This window comes from the organism of the source record quoted next, unplaced genomic scaffold, assembly GCF_019419815.1.
Source record: "Pyrus x bretschneideri cultivar Hongxiangsu unplaced genomic scaffold, Pyrus_bretschneideri_v1 Contig19, whole genome shotgun sequence".
Taxonomy (NCBI): Eukaryota; Viridiplantae; Streptophyta; class Magnoliopsida; order Rosales; family Rosaceae; genus Pyrus; species Pyrus x bretschneideri.
Genome location: NW_025999490.1, coordinates 3,874,380 through 3,888,696, shown reverse-complemented (window position 1 = coordinate 3,888,696; position 14,317 = coordinate 3,874,380). Strand labels below are relative to the sequence as shown.

The 14,317-nt window shown below is 38.6% G+C and overlaps 2 protein-coding genes across 7 annotated transcripts; one reads left to right on the top strand and one right to left on the bottom strand.

The window, feature by feature from the left end:
- Positions 1-7,198: 7,198 nt before the first annotated feature.
- Positions 7,199-12,736, top strand: LOC103942010 (protein MALE DISCOVERER 1). Of its 6 annotated transcripts, none has more exons than XM_009352301.3 (15): positions 7,199-7,588; positions 7,750-7,873; positions 8,089-8,239; positions 8,342-8,474; positions 8,642-8,713; positions 9,280-9,423; positions 9,504-9,680; positions 10,273-10,374; positions 10,471-10,532; positions 10,616-11,029; positions 11,152-11,342; positions 11,426-11,558; positions 11,635-11,792; positions 11,882-12,073; positions 12,152-12,736. In XM_009352301.3, the coding sequence occupies exons 3-15, from the start codon at positions 8,140-8,142 to the stop codon at positions 12,404-12,406; spliced, it is 2,133 nt and encodes a 710-aa protein (XP_009350576.2). In that variant the 5' UTR covers positions 7,199-7,588; positions 7,750-7,873; positions 8,089-8,139; the 3' UTR covers positions 12,407-12,736. The 6 variants fall into 6 exon arrangements, with proteins under 6 accessions (XP_009350576.2, XP_018501745.2, XP_009350756.2 ...); XM_018646229.2 differs by having other exon boundaries at positions 7,980-8,239; XM_009352481.3 differs by having other exon boundaries at positions 7,750-8,239; positions 9,504-9,647; positions 10,477-10,532.
- A 308-nt stretch (positions 12,737-13,044) lies between these two features.
- On the bottom strand, positions 13,045-14,317 carry LOC103942356 (protein DOG1-like 4). Its single transcript, XM_009352577.3, has one exon. The coding sequence runs from the start codon at positions 14,078-14,080 to the stop codon at positions 13,367-13,369; it is 714 nt and encodes a 237-aa protein (XP_009350852.2). The 5' UTR covers positions 14,081-14,317; the 3' UTR covers positions 13,045-13,366.

Below are 14,317 nucleotides of genomic sequence, written 5' to 3'. Positions count from 1 at the left end.
TATCAAGAATGAACTTGTTTGCAGAAAGTATACCTTACTTTAATGCAAGAACATGTAAAACATTCTTAAGATCAAAACAGTGAGTAGTAGCAGGTATACTAGAAGAACCAAGATGGTGAATGGGCAAACCTTTGCCATCTCCAATGTAGACCTGCTCAGGACCATTATAGGTGTCAAGATTTTGCAGTTTGGCATAAGAATTGGTCATGTGGGATGAAGCTCCAGAATCAAGTAACCAGGTGTGTTGAGGTGCAGATGCAATAGCACAAAAAGCAAATTGAGATGAAGTACCAAAGTTAGGATTAAGGCGATGAAAGCACTCAATGGCTTCATGATCAAATTGCTTGTAAATTTGACAAATCAGTCTGCTGCTAGAATTGTAGGAGCCAGAATTGGTGTTGGATCGAAAACCACGATTCTGATAATACCTCTTATTATTAGACCGTTTGTAGTTGTTGCGTTGATTGTTACCCCTAAAATTTTCTCAATTCTGCGAATTTCTAGGGTTTGAGAAGGGACGATATGAGCCACGACCTTGATTAGATGTAAATTTGGGGAAATTCTGAGCAATGTAGGCTTGAGAAGGAGGATGATCAGTAATGGTAAGTAAAATTCCAGTGGAAGTATTGAAAGCTTGAACTAGGTGCAGAAGAGAGTTTCTTCCGATTTTCGATTTGAATTTCTTTGCTCAGCAAAATACCATGGAGTTCGTCAAGATTTGTGGATCCGACACGAAATTGAATCACATCAACGAATGAATCAAATTCAGGAGGTAAACCATGAAGCGTGATAGAGATCAACTCAAAACCATCAACCAAAGAACCGACGCTGGCCAAAGCATCAACAATTTCTTCAATTTGTTGAAGATACAAGGCGACAGAGGAATAGCCTTTTGGTTATGGTGCGAAGTCGAGATCGAAGCTTATGAATGTGAGAGTGCGATGCCGTCGCAAGTCTTGATTCCAGTTTTGACCAGAGTCATCGAGAAGAATTGACACCAATGGTGTAAGGAATCAAAGAATCAGAGAGAGTTGAATTGTTCCAGATTAGGATGTTTTGATCATTTTCATACCAAGAAACAAATGCAGGATTCAAGGTAGATGTGCGATTGCCAAATGAATCACAGAGATACTTGAGCGAAGCTACTTAAGATCCATCAACAATTCCGGTAAGATTGTAACGCCTGAAGATCAGAGCAAATAGCGCACTCCAGGTGAGATAGTTGGTGGTGATGAGCTTGATCGGCACCATTGATGTCACATCCCGGCCCGGGACGGATCACTTCCTAGGCCCGCTCCACCACCATAGCACGATATTGTCCACTTTGGGCTTACCATTCCCTCACGGTTTTGTTTTTGGGAACTCACGAGCAACTTCCCAGTGGGTCACCCATCATGGGATTGCTCTAGCCCCCTTCTCGCTTAACTTCGGAGTTCCTACGGAACCCGAAGCTAGTGAGCTCCCAAAAGACCTCGCGCTAGGTAGGGATGGGAATATACATTTAAGGATCACCCCCTGGGCGATGTGGGATGTTACAATTCACCCCCCTTAGGGGCCCGACGTCCTCGTCGGCACACCACGACTAGGGTTAGGCTCTGATACCAAATTGTCACATCCCGGCCCGGGACGGATCACTTCCCGGACCCCGCTCCACCACCGTAGCACGATATTGTCCGCTTTGGGTTTACCATTCCCTCACGGTTTTGTTTTTGGGAACTCACGAGCAACTTCCCAGTGGGTCACCCATCATGGGATTGCTCTCGCGCGCTACTCGCTTAACTTCGGAGTTCCTACGGAACCCGAAGCTAGTGAGCTCCCAAAAGGCCTCGCGCTAGGTAGGGATGTGAATATACATTTAATGATCACCCCCTGGGCGATGTGGGATGTTACAATTGAACCAATATTCTGGATTGTAATGGATGAAGTGGTCGGAGAGATGATTGGAGAGGGAGGAGAAAGAATGCATTTTCTGAGGAAGGAGATACAGATGCCACCATTGATGAGAATTAGGGTTTGGGTGAGAAAGATTGGAGAAAGGCTATGCAAACAGGTGGTACGGAAGCAGTTATGTGGAGGATCGAGAGAGAGTCGATAGACAGATTGCAAGAGATACCATGATAACTTATGATTGCATTTCTTAATCAATAAGATTAGTTATATATACAACCAAATAAACCTATGAAAAGTTTTTCAAAAAATAAAAATAAACCTATGAAAAAAGACAGCTCACCTATCTAATTACACCACAAGATAAAACTAACTATATTCTAAGTTTTATCTTTTACAATATTAGCTTTAATAGTTTCACACCTTTTCAAATACATGTTCAGCGTATTTGAAAATACACAACTCTTTCTAAAAGTTGTGTCTCTTAATCAAAACATTTTTTAATTAATAAATTAATTAAAAACTTAATCCAAAATTAAAATTAATGAATCTGATTAATTTTAATATTCAAGGCCCAAGACCTTGTCTTGATTAATTAATATTAATTGTATTAGACTATATTATATAACCCAATTCACACACAACCATAAGGCTCAAGCCTTCAATTCAAATGGTCTAAATCCTAACTGTTATTGTAGAAGACAAAACATATGTAAAGGTCCTTGGGTATCCTATGTTCCCCGATGTGGGACAAGGAGTCTCAAAACTCCCAACACTTCAAAATACACAAAATTCAAGTGCCCATTTTTGAATAAATAAAATCTATACATTTTTTGAGTCTTAAGAATTCAGATGAACAAAGTAAACCACTGATAGGAAAACGACTTTAATTTCCAAAATTCAAACTTTTCTTAGTGATCCATCAGAATCAAATTAACCATCTACCCAATTCAGCTTTCAGATTAAACATAATTAACATATCAATTAAAGTAGAAGGGAGAAAAAAAAATTGATTAGTGAATATTAATGTCCGATATGGAATTTATGAAGAATTAGATAAAAACTGTGTAGCCAAGATAATTGAGAAATGGTTCTTCAACTTTTGCTCCATTGGAGTTTTGGTCTCTGAACTAAAAATTTCTGAGTAATGGTCCTGAACTATAATAATGTGGATTAATGATTGTTTTGGCTAACTCCGTTATAACTTATATCTATTTTTTGCCCCTTTCAACTCTTTACTTTTCATGAAAGTTTGAAATGAGTTAGCGAAAAGAATTGTTGCTTCACATTATAACAAGTTTGGGAATCAATACTTGCAAATTTTTAATTCAAATACTAAGTTTCAATAAGGTCAAAGTTCAAGGATTATTACTCTAATTTTCTCAAGTAGCATTTAGGTTGTTGTTACATGGATATTTGGACAACTCAATAGACAGTAAGCCCTCTACACATTGAGAATTTGGACTTTCAATCGACCCTACAAAGCCAATCCAATGCTGATTCTCAGATGAGAGTGTAATTAATTAATTAATGAGAGTGTAATTAATTAATTTGTTTATTTATGCTTAACTTGTCATTAGTTTAAGGATAATGCAAGGAACACCAAAATTTTAATTAAATTTTGTAAATCATATAACCTGCTTATTTTCTACTAGTGACATATCATATAATTTGTAAATTTGGTCCCAAAAAATTAGTGTACTTAGCATTACTCTTATTTAATTAACACATGATGATATGGCATCGTATGTGTTATTAACAATTATCATGATATATAATGCATATGCCCAGTGTCTCGAACACATTAAAAATTCTCTTATCTCACACCATCCTAATTCAAAGAGGAAAATTCGAATTTTAAGAATGAGGATAAACATTCTGTATCACTAGGCCACAACATTCTTTTTTCCACCACCAAATTTATGATTGTAATCTCAAGGCTATAAAAAAATTCACCAAATAAAAGGATAGACAACGTCAGCTTAATGGAGGATTGTATTGTTGTGGATTGAGGTTAATTTTCATGTTTGGGTGGCCAACAAACGAACAAACTATGACTCACGATGACCTAAATTTGAACTATACTCTTATTAGTAACAATGATTGCAACGTACATGCAAAGATCAGAAACTACCTCACCCTACCTAGTTCAAAAAATCCAACCTTTTAATATGTTGAACGTCATCTTAAACTAATAGTACGTTTGGATTTTTTTACAACTAATAGCGTTAATGAGTTAAATTGTTAATTGTTAGAGAGAAGAAAGTCAATAAATATCGAACCCACACTAGAATACATAAGCATAATTAATTTTTGCCACTACGGTAAAACGCAATATGCAATAGTATGTTTGGATTGAGAGGTCATAAATGATTATGAGATGACTTTAATAAAAGATTTATTTCTGTTTGAAAATAAAAAAAATTAAAAAAAAAGAAGATTTATTTCTGTTTTTTTTTCGAGTAAAATCTTTCTCCCTCTTATTATATGGAAGTTTCCTCTTAAAGTTATTGTGAGTACCCACTTTAGCACCAGTTTAACAATTTGGTGAGGTCGTTAGGAGAATGAGGGATTTAAAAGGAGGAAAAAACTGCACTATCCATGTAAAATGTTTTGTTTGGTATTATTTTGTTGTTAATTCATAAAGCACTGAATCCATTGGTAAATTAGCCAATGGTTTAGGGTTTCAAAATGCACACTTAAGTGCAACATATTCATTGACCAATGCACTCAAGGTCCTAATTTGATTATCTTTTCGTTGCTATCATTTGTATTGAAAAAACAACGCACAATGGTACTGCAGTTTAGTGGTATTCTTTTTCATTGGTAAGTAAGAGGTTTGATTCTCATCAAAAACGAATTTGAACCACTTTATTTCTAACCTATTACGAGGCTTAGCCCACTCCCACACCTCCTTAACGTAGATAATATCGTTTGTTAAAAAAAAAAAAATTGCAACGCACAATAAGTAACTCATTCGTAACAATTTTGAATTATACATGTGTTTACTTATATCTAATATTAGGAAATATAACTTGCTCTCAATTGTTCACTCTATCAAAATTCAAAATTGGTATAAACGTGTTTGGGCTTAAAATATTAGGTATGAGCCGAATCAAGTTATAAGTTTGATACGAGTTGGGGATTCTCGGCCCAAATCTTAATCCTTTAAATCAGATCAAGTCTAGCCCATAGTATGACGGCCGAGTTCTAAGAGGAGAATGACTCTTAAGGGGTCGAGTTGAAGAATGATTCGGCCAAGTTTAAATGAATGTAAAATTATCAAGGATTAGGATGAGTTTTGATAAGATTCGTCATATTCCAAGAATCAAGGCTTGTTGCTGATCAGATTAAGATTGAATCAAATGTTGAAGAAGAATTGGGTTCAGAATCCTAGTTGTAGTTGGAGTGGGCGAAACTGTGTAGATTAGTTTTGGCTAGTGATGAGATAATGTTGAGAATATTCAGAAAGATACCGAGGAAGCATAAGTCAAATAGGACTCTACTTTAGTGTGAGTGATCCGCATAGAATTCACTCCTATAAATAGAAGTGATTCTGTAACAAATAAAGGACCTTCAACTCAGCACACACAAACGCCTTGCACAATCTCACTCTACGAGAACCCTTCATACTTTGAGAAACCATTAACTTTAACTTCGTCAATACATCTTCAGTTTGGATTAACAATATTGTGTTGGCAATCGGCGACATATTCAATTTGGATTAACAGCGACATATTCAATTTGGATTAACAGCACTAGAGATGTAGAATCAAGTCACCGAGGAGTACCTTCAGTTTGGAGTAACAACATTGCTTTAAACTCGGTTGGTTATTTATCCAAGTCTCTACTAGTGAGAAATATTGTGTCTTCTTATTGAAAGAGATCATCTCATTAGCTTTCTAGGCGAAGAGAGGAGTTACCAGGTTACTCAGTGTTCGCCACATTGAACGTCGAACCTTATTTGAACTTCACAGTGACTAGAAGTACTGTCTTCAGGCTCTAAAACTTAGAGGCTGAGACGTGTTACTTCCTCGGCCGTGATTGCTCAAATACAGGAGTCAGAAGTGCATTCGACACCCTTACCAAATCCATCTTACTCGCCAGTCGAGCTCAGTGGCGAATTAGCACTCGCATTCACCAGAAAGACGTAGTCACTAGTTACTCGGTCTGCACACCACATAGGCTAAATAGTTTTTAAGTTCAACAAAACATTATAGGACAAATATGTGGAAGAGGATCATCTTCAGATCCACTTTGTAGGGATCCTAGGGATCCCTATATCTTAGTCATTTATCGTACATCATGTAGCCAGTTTTTGTTTGATATTATTTATATTTAGTTTTAAATAAAAAAAATCAAATAATTTTTTATCACACTATGCATGATAAATGCCTAAGATGTGAGAATTCCTAAGATTTCCAAATTTGGATGCGAATGGAATCTAAATCCCAAATATGTGACATCTTCTTAAATGGATTGAATTTGTTTGGTGGATTCTTAAATAGTACACTATGAAAAACAGATATTGGGAAGGGAAATGGTGGTGGTAGTCCATTATTTATCACCCCACATGCTAACTGACTACGTGGCCAAAATTGATTGGCCAGTGGAAAACATAATATCTGATTAAAGGATTTTGTAATCTAATTTTCTCGAATACTAAATAAGAACAAAGGCTGAGAGGCAAGCACGCTATAAACGTGGGCCCGTTCAACCGCTTAAAAGAAAAGAGATAACCGCGTCCGAGTACACCGGAAGTGGGGGCCCTCACCACCAATCAATCGCCTGAAATACCCAAAATACCCCTCTCGGCTTCTGTTTCCCGGTTCTGTGTCTAGCGTGCCGCCGGTTCACCACAGTTTCGATTTCCCGCCAAACACTTAACCGAACAAAACATGATTAACCACCAACTGTAATCCTAATGTGGGGCCCACCCTTTTAATTAACACTCTCTCACAAACACCATCCAAAAAACGGAGACAAAAAGAGAAATTGGGAAAAAATGGTAATATTCGAAAGACTAAAATAAAAATGTTATCTTATATTGCATGTGGATTATTATTTTTAAAAGATTATATACGAGACTCACATGTTTTACTTGACCTTATCTTTATTAAGAGATTGTATAATAAAGATATAAATAAACGGTAAAAATAATAATTTTGAAAAAAATGAGAAAAAACGTTCACTGAAACCCACCGTCATACCCCACCAAAGCTTTGAAGTTAAAAAAAAAAAAAAAAAAAAAAAAAAAAGAGGAAAAACAGAAAAACAGCTTTGAAGGGGGGGGTGGCTGGCTGGTGGTGGGGGGGGTTAGAGAGAGAGAAAGAGAAAAACTGGGAAAGAAAGAGAGAGAAAAGAAAAAGACAAAATTGGGAAGGGAGAAGAAAGCTCCTCTGGTTCTGAGAAGAGAGACCCAAAAGATGGTCCAAGGGAGGGTCCTCTGAGATCATCCTGAAATGGGCAGTAATAGAAAGAAAAAAAAACTTTCAATTCTTTCAAGCCTTTTCTGTTCAGTCAAAAAGTGAAAAAAAATCAAATAATTAATTAACTTCTGGTGTGTTTTTTTCTGTGCTGCCTTTTCAAGTTTTGAGTCTCAAATCTCCCCCCACCTATCCAACTCGCTTTACTTCTGCCTTTCCAAGGAGTAACAAGAAAACCCAACTCTCCAATACCCCTTTTGCCCCTCTTCTTTTTGGTAAAGTCTCTCACTTTCTCTCTTTTTCTGCTTTATTCTTTCTGGGTTTTGCTTTTCTGATGCATTGCTTGCCCACAACGGCATTCCCCTGCAATTTATAGATTTCAGGGGATTATTTGTCAATTCATGTTAATTTCTGTGGATTTTGTTGAATTTTTCAGCTCAGCCCAATGAGAAGAAGGTTGTAATCTGCAGAAGCAGCTGGGGTTTTGAGTGCATTGATCAAAGGGTGTTCTAACCTCCAATTAAAAGAGTCAAATTATCATGAGGGACCCTGATACGGTGGTGGGTGTGCGTTTTTTGTAGCCTAGTTTTTTCTGGTTGCATATAGTTAGAATTTTGGTCTTATTTTTGTGTGTTTTGTTTGCTGTGAGCGGGGGAAAAAATGAAGGATTGAAATTTGGATTTTTGGGGTTTTGAGCATGGTGGAAGGTGTTGCTCGTATCAAAAAACCTGGCGATTCTGTATAGTAATTTGCTTAGCTTCGTCGCTGTCGGCAGATATAGTTACTACCACCACCACTGCTGCTGCAGCTTTTCGTTCATCAGGCAATGGGGGATAGATGGAACCCTCTCGGGTTCCGGTTGCTATCTCTCCTGGTTTTGATTCTTGTTTTGAGGTTTCGGGGCTGTTGGTGTCTCAATGATGAAGGTACATTCTTGTTTTCCTTTAGTTTTTGATGTTATGGAATGAATGGCATTTGTAATTTTCAAAATTGGATTGCATTCTTTTGCAATTGGTGTGGAAATGCAGGATTGATTCTGTTGTCATTCCGTGAAAATATCAAGTTCGATCCTTTTGGTGCTTTGGAGAATTGGAGTCCTAACGATGGCAATCCTTGCCCTTGGAATGGTGTTCATTGTGTGGACGGTAAAGTGCATATGCTGTAAGTCCCTTCTGAATTTCTTCTAAATTCCCCAGTTAGATAATTACTAGAGATTGCTTTTTGTTTTCGGGGATAAGTCTCATTTTTGAAGGTACCAATCTATTGTTTATCAATTACTGCAGTTAACTGGTTTGATGTTTTGATGCCTTTTAATTGATTTATTGTAGGAATCTGACGGATTTTTCTCTGGAAGGGACATTGGTACCTGAACTTTGGAAACTTAATCACTTAAGATCTCTGTAAGGACTCTCTTCGTCACCGAGTCTTTGTGGCTAAAGTTTAGTTTTTTGGATGTTGAGATTTTGGTATTTAACAAACTGTTTGGAGCACCCAAATGTCGTTTCTTAAACAGTTAAAACTTGGTACCGTAGAATGAAACTACATATAGAATTAAGCATAATCAGGGTTTATGCATTTCCATTGAAAAATATATGCACGTTTTCATAGCTCATCTTCATCTCCATGCGAATTCATTTTTCAACCCCCAATCTGACCGGAGACTGTACAAAACTATCACAAAATCTCAAATTTATTAATCATGAATCAATTTAGCATGTTAAGAATGCATGATACTGTACCCTTCTTAGGGACTTATCAAGCTTTCTTTGGCTTGGCCTAATTAGTTTTGTGATGTTAGGTCTTCATTGACATTGTGGACCTTGATTGAATCTCTAAGCATATAAGAGTTTAAATGGGAATTCTTATTATATGGATTTGAACAAACAATAGACAATAAAACCACGGTCTTGTGGAAATTTAGTTCTTTTGTGACCTTATGGAGTTTTTTGCTTCCTCTGAATAACAGTGTGTTATACAAGAATCGTTTATCTGGTGTAATTCCTAAAGAGATTGGGGGGCTCACAAGGTTGGAGCTGCTGGATTTGAGGAACAATAACTTGAATGGGATGATTCCAGTTGAGTTAGGCAGTATGCTGTCACTGAAATGCTTGTGAGTTAGCTGTTGCATGCTTGATCTCTATTTCATTCTATAACTTTCGAGTCCCTGGACTAACTCATTTTAAACCGCAGGTTGCTTTGTGACAATAGATTCGAAGGCACCATTCCTCTAGAGCTCACTCGTCTCAGCTCGCTCTGCGAATTGCAATTTGATGATTACCTTTCATCTAGTGAAACCACTGGATTTGGCTGTGTGAACAGAAAGTTTGGCCATTGGTATAATACTGCTTACACATACAAATCACTCCCGTGAGTCTCACAAATACACAGTAGGATGACTTAGTTCACAAGAAGAAATTTATTTCATTGTTGATGACTTCTTTCTTTCCTTTTAATTTTATTTTCAATTTCATAATTTACAGTTGATGTCTACGATGCAAATATCTAGTCGTAGTAACTGTAGCATCATTTAGTGTACCCAGGAATGCGTAGTGTAAATCTTGTTTCAGACAGAGAGTTGATAAAAAGAGAATCTGGGACTTCTATAGTTTTATCTTTAGGACCTTGAATGACAAAAAAATCTTACGTTTTTCAGGCTTTCAGTTGTTTTTAATTCGAGCTATCCAAACTACTACATGCTAGACTTTGTAACATGAGTTGATAGGAAGTACATATGTTCACACCTCGATTTATCAGCTAACAGAATTGATCTGATTTTAGTCTCACAGTACCATTTTTTATGCTCCAACTACTTTCAGAATGAACTAGCATTGCCTTCTCAAATTTATGTGATAGATAATGTAATTGTTATGTTTGTATTGGAGTATTCATTTGTTGGTATAGAAGCATTTCGTATTCTCATATCTATCGTGTTCGTAATTTTCGTGCATTTCTTGGGCAGCATCTGGCAGAGCAATTTAGAACATGTGAATACTGTGGAATCCTTGGTATTATTTCTTAAGGGAGCTCTTAAGAACTATCTCAACTACTTGTCACTGCCTCGGTAAGGAACCAACTTTCATTGTATGGCATCCTAAGTTATGTTTGGTTTGTTTCCATCATGTTCAATTTGTTGAAAAATGTTTGCTTTTATTTCAAGGTTCAGTTACAGAAAGGATCCTCTGCCAATTGATGGAGATAATTGCTGTGATAGTTTATCTAGTAAGTAAGAAGGCGTTTACACATGTAGTATTGCAATACATCATCCTGAAAAATACATTGATGTTGTGTCTTGCATTAAGCAGGTTTGTTTGAGTCGCACATGGCCTTTGCTCGCCGTAGACTACTTGCACAAGCCAGTAACCTACCAGCTGTACCCGTTACTGATACGGATCCAACTGGACAGGTCATTGCTCTTCCAACTACCCGAAGTAGTGGTGCTTTCCCAGCCGTGCCAAAAGATAAAAAGAAAAATTCTCCTCCGCCTGCACCTGCACCGCAGCCTTCGCCTGAACCTCACGAGGCTTCAAAACATGACGGACAATCTTCCCAAAAATCAAATGGCAATATGTGGAAGTATCTCATTATTGGTTTCAGTGTGCTTATCTTGCTCCTTGTTCTTATGGCCATGGTCTTCATGTGTCGAAGCCAAGTGGCTAAAACTGTAGGTCCCTGGAAGACTGGATTGAGTGGGCAGTTGCAGAAAGCATTTATATCAGGTGATTTTGTTGTGTGAATATTGACATGCCTTCTAATTTCGATATAGACATTGAAAGCTTCATGTATTAAGATGGTCGATATGTAAAAATGAAAATTGAATTACGTTTTTTATGAGTTGCAGGAGTTCCCAAGTTGAACCGATCAGAACTGGAAACCGCATGTGAAGATTTCAGTAACATTATTAGCACACTTGAAGGTTGCATTGTGTACAAGGGAACATTGTCCAGTGGAGTTGAGATTGCTGTTGCATCAACTACAATATCGTCTTTGAAAGACTGGTCCAAGCTTGCAGAGAATTGTTACCGAAAAAAGGTATGTTATTTCTGTTGCAACATACAGCATCCGATGCAGTGGTATGACCTTAATCAATTTATGTTGTTTTGCACCTGCTGTAGATTGACGTACTGTCCCGCGTGAATCATAAGAACTTTGTCAATCTTATTGGCTACTGTGAGGAGGATGAACCTTTTACTAGGATGATGGTGTTTGAGTATGCTCCAAATGGAAATCTCTTTGAGCATCTGCATGGTAAGCTTCTTTGTTCGATCACTAGCTGAGTGAGATGTTGAGGGTTTAACACTTCTTAATCTTCTCTGTTTTCCAGTTGAAGAAATGGAACATCTGGATTGGAATTCGAGGATTAGGATCGTTATGGGAACTGCTTATTGTCTACAGTACATGCACCATGAGCTAAATCCTCCTGTGTCACATCCTAACCTGACCTCGGCTTCTATCTTTTTGACTGATGATTACGCTGCTAAGGTACCCCCTTCCCTTCTCACCCTCTGATTGCCTTTGTTCAATATGAATTTTATGACCTTTACTCATATAACTCTCTCTCGCACACACAGATTGCGGAGATCTGTTTCTGGGCAGAATCAATACGAAAGCCTAAGAATTCCGGCGATGATGATAAGGAGCATTCGGTATTGCCACCCCTTGCTGATCCAGAAACAAATGTCTACAGTTTCGGAGTAATGCTGCTTGAAATCATCAACGGGAAGCTCCGAAACTCAGAAGAACATGGGTCCCTTCTATACTGGGTAAGTTCCTAACCAATCTGATTAGGTTTCATGAATCCAAATCCCAATGCTAATTCGGCTTTGTTGTCAACTTGCCAGGCCTCTGCATATCTGAATGAGAATCGAAGGGACATGGTGGATCCAACCCTCAAGTCGTTCAAAAACGAAGAGCTGGATGTCCTGTGCGAGGTCATCAAAGATTGCATCCAAGAAGATCCAAGGCAGAGACCAACAATGAAGGATGTGACTAACAAACTGAGGGAAGTGATCCCCATCACTCCCAACCAAGCAGTCCCCAGACTCTCTCCCCTCTGGTGGGCGGAACTCGAGATCTTATCGGTCGAGGCGACATAAGCCGGAAAGCTCTCTCCTTCTGACTCTCTTCTCTGTTTCTTGTGTTGTAAGCCAACAGTCTTAAAGTCTCTCCCTTTGTATAAAAAAATGGTGAAGAAGAAGAAGAATAGCTTTTAACTCTGCTGCTCCTTCCCATGCATATAGCCATAGCCTTTGTATTAAGATAAAATCCCCATTTTGCCCTTTTGATTTTCTTGGTTGTTCATGTGTCCTTGTGATTCATTTAATTCTTATTCTTTGGTGTTTATATAACCAAAAAAAGTGGTATTCTTTGACTGGGTTGCCCTAACTTCTTCATTTTATATACAAAGAGATTAATATTGTATGTTATATATATTCTTGTGATCAAAGTGTGGGGATGTAAAATCCATAAATTATAAGTTTATGAACCTTCTATTGCGGATTTGTGAAATTCTATTTTATTTAATTATTAATAAAGGAGGATAAAGGTTCGAAACTATTACACTAATTTAAAGAAGGAAGTGGTTTCAAATCTAGACGCATGGATCTTGATTTGTAAACCTTCTAATGCGGCCGGAGAAGCAAAACTAGTTTGGTTCGGCCGGGTTTTCTCAATCATTTTACTATAAAACCAGTCTAATCCAGACCGTGCCCCCTACTACTACAAACGCGGAGTTTGGAAACTCTACCGCGACGGTTGGAATTCGAGTTTGAGACCTCTAATGAGATATTAAAAAATGATTCGAATTTGTGACGTTTTCTAAACTTTAATTTTGACATTGAAAAATGATTTAAATTGGGTCAAAAGCCAATGTGGATCATATATTTATGGCGAAATGCAATCATGTTATATAGCTTAATGCAAATTTGATTCTTACTGATTCCTCCCACCGTAAACCTATTGATCTACTAAAAAATAAAATCAGGACCCATACTTTTCTAATTCATAAGGAAAAAAATAAAATAAAAAGACTAGCTAATTAGGTTTAGGTGTTTTGGTTAAGGAGAACATTTGATTTTGGTCACATTTCTTCGTCCCCATTCCCTCAACTTAATCTGCACCATGCAAGTAGCAGCCAAGAACTCCACACTCTGCAATGGACTCAGCAAATCCAACAACCCCTTCAATGTCTTGAGCCTCACACAATCCGCCGCCTTCATCACCCCCTCCAACCCACTCAGCATCACCTTCACCGCCACATTCACCAGCCCTTCCAGCTCCGCCGCCGCTTCCCCGTTCCTCGCCCGGGTCGCCAGCCGGGCCAATTCCACCATCCTCCTGTCCGCCATCGCCACCTGCTGCCTCTCCATTTCCCTCTCCACCTTATCCTCCTCGTACTTCATCTTCTGCCTCAGCTGCTCAACCTTCCTCACCTGCTCCTCCGACATGGAAACCAGTCTCGTCTTCTTCAGCGACTCGATGAGCTGGAACAGCATTGATGGCTTCCACCCCGTGACCCAGGAATACGCATTCTCCAAAGGGCTTGACCAAACAGGGCAGAAGAAGGCCAGGACGTCATCCCGAGCAGCAGCCCACTTCACGGTGTAATACTCCTTGTGAAGGTTGGTGGCTTTCGACACCAAAGCCCGAAGCTCCGCCTCGTTCTGCCGCGTCTCCTCCGACAACTTGAGAAGTTGCTGCTGCAGCTGCTCGAGCTGAAAAACCCACCTCTCGAAAAACTCAGAGAACCTCTGCTCCACCTGGGATCTCATGAATTCACACAGACCAGATAGATACAGAAGATTGCACAAGAGTTGTTTGGGGAGATGCCACAGAGAGATTATGAGAGCTTGTTCTTGCTGTTGCTTTACTGTGTTTCTGTGTGTTTATATATAGGCGGAATTGGGATGGTGGGGTGACCAGATGGAGAGAGGAGGAGGGGCCACGGTGAGAGGGTGGTGGAGAGATTGGGAAGTGCGTGGCGGGTGCATGGCTTACAAGCAGCAATC